Raw genomic sequence first — 3,895 nt, 5'->3', positions numbered from 1 at the left:
GTTTTTTATTTTGTTTTGTATATGAATGTTTGCGATTGACCAAGAACCAGTGGGGACCAAATGGCCCATGTTGTGTTCCTCCAACAGGCTGACATGGCCGGTGAAAGGGCGATCAGGAGGGTGGAGGGAGAAAACCTTGCCAGGGTATGGATGAACAGATCACAAGTTGTCTTAAAGCAGTTGTAGGGCACGATTTGAGAGTTGTACAGATACAGCTGAAGAGAGCCAGATTTGGAATTTAAACAAATGCCGAATGTCTTGCAATCACAAACCTGTGATTGACAGGCAAGATGGATTCCTTGAACGGGGGAGAGACGCCCGGTCAGATATTAGCCAGAAACAATCTCAATCGTGTCATACAGAGGCTGTTTAATTCAATTGAAACTATGTCATTGCTATGGATTTCTAAGAAATTACACTCAAATAAAAGTCAATGTTGATGTTTTTGTTCTCCTCTCCCTATTCCCCTCTCCCTTTTCCTCCAGGAGTACTGTGTTCCCTTCATGGAGACTAGTGCAAAGACCGGAGTGAATGTGGAGATGGCTTTCATTTCAGTGGCCAAGTGCGTTCTTCCTAAACACAGTGACAATAACTAATTTAACTCAATGCTCGGTGGAAACAAAGAAAGTGAAAGTCCCACATCTGGGGCAGATATGTTGACTCAGAATACTTTGAACTTTACTTCATGAAAATTTGATTTGATCAGGGGTACTTGTACTTTTGGCCTATGCTGAAATTGTGCCTCTCCCAGAAGAAACAGGATATTGCAGCAGCATCAGGTTCAAGTTCATTTTACGGCTGTTTGTTTAGAAAAATGAAGAACCAAGCCTAATGTTCACATTTACCTTGTCCTCCAACCATAACCATGTGATCCCTTTTAGAAATTTCCACCATAACATATTTCAGTTTAACCCAGGCGTGAACCCGGTCACAGAAAGTGTTAAACCGACTGCTGTTCAAGGCTTCAAATCTGTCCCGTGCCTCTGTGGAAAGGGATACCACTGTAGAACAAAGGCAAAAACTGAATGGGAAAACATTGTCATTAATGTTAGTTTATCAAAGACAGTGTGTTGTTGTTTTGAATACAGATGAATATAGCCTACAAGGACGGTGTGCATTACAAAAAGCAAACAGAATGGTTCCGTGCGTTCTTTAACGTGTACATCTCTTGGCTTCCAGGGAACTGAAACGCAGATCGGTACGGCGCCCGGACGAGCTAACCTTCCAGATCCACCAGTACGTCGAGGCAGAGGAGCCGAAGCTTACCTGCTGCAGCTACTTCTAGCTTCTAAACCGATATAGGACACCAGACCCCCCTTCAGATACTTCAAGCTGCTAAACAGTTAGGCACCAGGACCCCTTCAGATACTTCTAGCTGCTAAACAGTTAGGCACCAGGACCCCCTTCAGATACTTCTAGCTGCTAAACCTCTAGGCCCCGGCCCCCCTCAGATACTTCTAGCTGCTAAACCGTTAGGCACCAGACCCTCCTTCAGATACTTCTAAAGCTAAACCTCCAGGCTCCATCTCACCCACTTTGAACAACTAAACCTATAGGCTCGACCTTTCTCTCATCTGCTTTAACAGCTAACCCTCTGGCCTCCACCTCCGTTTTAGCTACCTTTAACAAATAAACCTCTGGCCTACAGCTCCATCTCAGCTACCTTTAACAGCTAAACCTCTGGCCTACACCTCCATCTCAGATACCTTTAACAGCTTAACCTCTTGTCTCCAGCACCAGCTCTCGTTCACTCCTGGGAACGTCCTTCAATGGCTCACCAAACAAGGCAACGCTCATCTGGACACGGTCAGGGGGTTAGAAATTGACAGGGCGGGGCGGGGGGGGGAAAACGTACCAGAACCATATTTGAAGTGAAGGAGCAATGGCAAACAGACCGTACATCTCTCCTAAATCAGACAACAGGTTTGAGTGACTTTTAATTCTCCACTCTTTCAAAAATGGAGGATGTGCTGTTTCCCGAAGACAGCCCCGGGATTGACAAGTGCACCTTCTCATGCTGAGCTCAGCCCTCAGAGTGCAGACGGACTCACACAGCGATCGTACACTCGGGCCTCTGATCAAGAGCCAGGCTCACGGACACAAGTCAGCATCTTTTTCTTTTTCTCAGCACTCAGTGATCTTATATAAGCAAACCTCTTGGGGGATTGATGCACCGAGGACAACTGCTCTCTCTCTCTCTCTCTCTCTCTCTCTCTCTCTCTCTCTCTCTCTCCTCTCTCTCTCTCTCTCTCTCTCTCTGCCTTTATCTATACGGCTCTCTATCTCTCACTGTCTCTGCCATTTGTATACGGCTCTCTCTCTCTCTGTCTCTGCCTTTATCTATATTGCTGTCTCACTTTCTCTCTCTTTGCCTTCGTCAACATAGCTCTCTCTCGCTCGCTCCCTCTCGCTCACTCTCTCTTTCTCGCATCGCACTCTCTCTTGCACTCTCTCTGCATTAATCTACATTGTTCGCTCTATCCAATATAAGAACGCTCAGGGACATGTTGTTTACTATGAGGCTGAGAACAAAGTCCCCCCCCCACCACCAGCCCATGGTTTCTTTGGATAGAACATATGTCGCTGACATCACTCTCTTGATAAACTAATCAGTCCCTCTCGGATTAACCATTGAACCAGATCCTTTGTCATGGGTTTCCTTCGGCAATAGATGATCATCGGTTTATTGTGAAACCACACACGTCATAAGGGATTGGTTTTGTACAACTTGAGGGAAACCTGTTTGCGTTGTGAACACTGTGTAACTATATTATAAGACAAAAAGTCTTAACTAATGTTTAAGTGGTTTTATCATCGTCTATATTATCTAGGAGCTATTTTGTGTAACTTTGAGGAGGACTTCATTTGGGGTTGCATGTTACTGCATGTTGCCAACATCATGTGCAATGCAATCCATTTTACTTTTGGATGTTGAGACATTCTGATTTGCATATAAATTATATAAATTATGATATATTTTGACAATGTTTTGTATTGAAAACGTCATAAAAGTTATTATTGATATTGGTATTTTTGTGTTTACTAATCAACAGCTACTTCAAAACGTATAAAAAGGCCCTTTCAGAAGATATAAAATGCAGGTGAGCAAGTTATACGCTCAATTTATATTTAATGACATTTCATTTAGGAATTAATTTGTTATTTCTAAATGTCTTTCTGGGATACAAAACTACATTTTCATTGGATCAAGTCACAAAGTTGGGCTCACATCTAGGTCTACTTCAACAATATATATTTACCATAATACCATAATCTACTATCAGATAATGAAATGCCAGGAAGGTTAATATGACAAATTATAATCTTTTCCAGCCTAAATGGTCATGTCTTATCTGCAATGAATGAATATCTTCCAAAAAATGTTGGATGATAACTATGTCAACTCTTAGGTGGTTTAAAGTAATTCAATTTGTGAGAGTCTTTGAGCGACTGAGTGAGCGACAACCACCAGAGGGCATATCATATCAGGGACTTTCCCCACCAGCCGCGATCCAACGGTCCAACCAAACACAACATGCTTATTACGCATCAATAGGAGTCAATATCGACTTTCTCAAACCTACTCTTAGACACCTGCCTATAATAGTGTCCCCTGGCACTGAAAAGATCAAAACTTTGCAGTGAATGTCTTCGTGGACGAAATAGCAGCAGGCTACAAAAGGGATTTGGACATTGGCCTGGTGGGGTAAGGTTTAGTGAGTTAAGCGTCCCTTGGAGATTAGCCTACTGATTGGTCTTGTCATCTGTCAGCAAGAGGCACCATTAAGAACTAAACCAATAGTCTAAACCTAGTCGTGTTGTAGTGCCCCCTCCGGAATATCAACTTCAAACACAGTGTGTGTTGCTGCGTATGACTAGCGGTTGATCAGGGACT

At 43.2% G+C, this 3,895-nt stretch overlaps 1 protein-coding gene across 1 annotated transcript in view; it reads left to right on the top strand.

The window, feature by feature from the left end:
- The window catches only part of LOC115531316 (ras-related protein Rab-37-like), a 7,444-nt gene extending 4,422 nt beyond the window's left edge, over nt 1–3,022 (top strand). Inside the window, 3 exon segments of the mRNA XM_030340502.1 lie at nt 88–144; nt 486–562; nt 1,180–3,022. Of these exon segments, the coding sequence (XP_030196362.1) occupies nt 88–144; nt 486–562; nt 1,180–1,285 (240 nt within the window). The 3' untranslated portion in view covers nt 1,286–3,022.
- Nucleotides 3,023–3,895: the final 873 nt, after the last annotated feature.

This window comes from Gadus morhua, chromosome 18 (genome assembly GCF_902167405.1).
Source record: "Gadus morhua chromosome 18, gadMor3.0, whole genome shotgun sequence".
Classification (NCBI taxonomy): domain Eukaryota; kingdom Metazoa; phylum Chordata; class Actinopteri; order Gadiformes; family Gadidae; genus Gadus; species Gadus morhua.
Note: the sequence above shows the minus strand (reverse complement) of the source record. Positions and strands in the feature narration are given on the sequence as shown.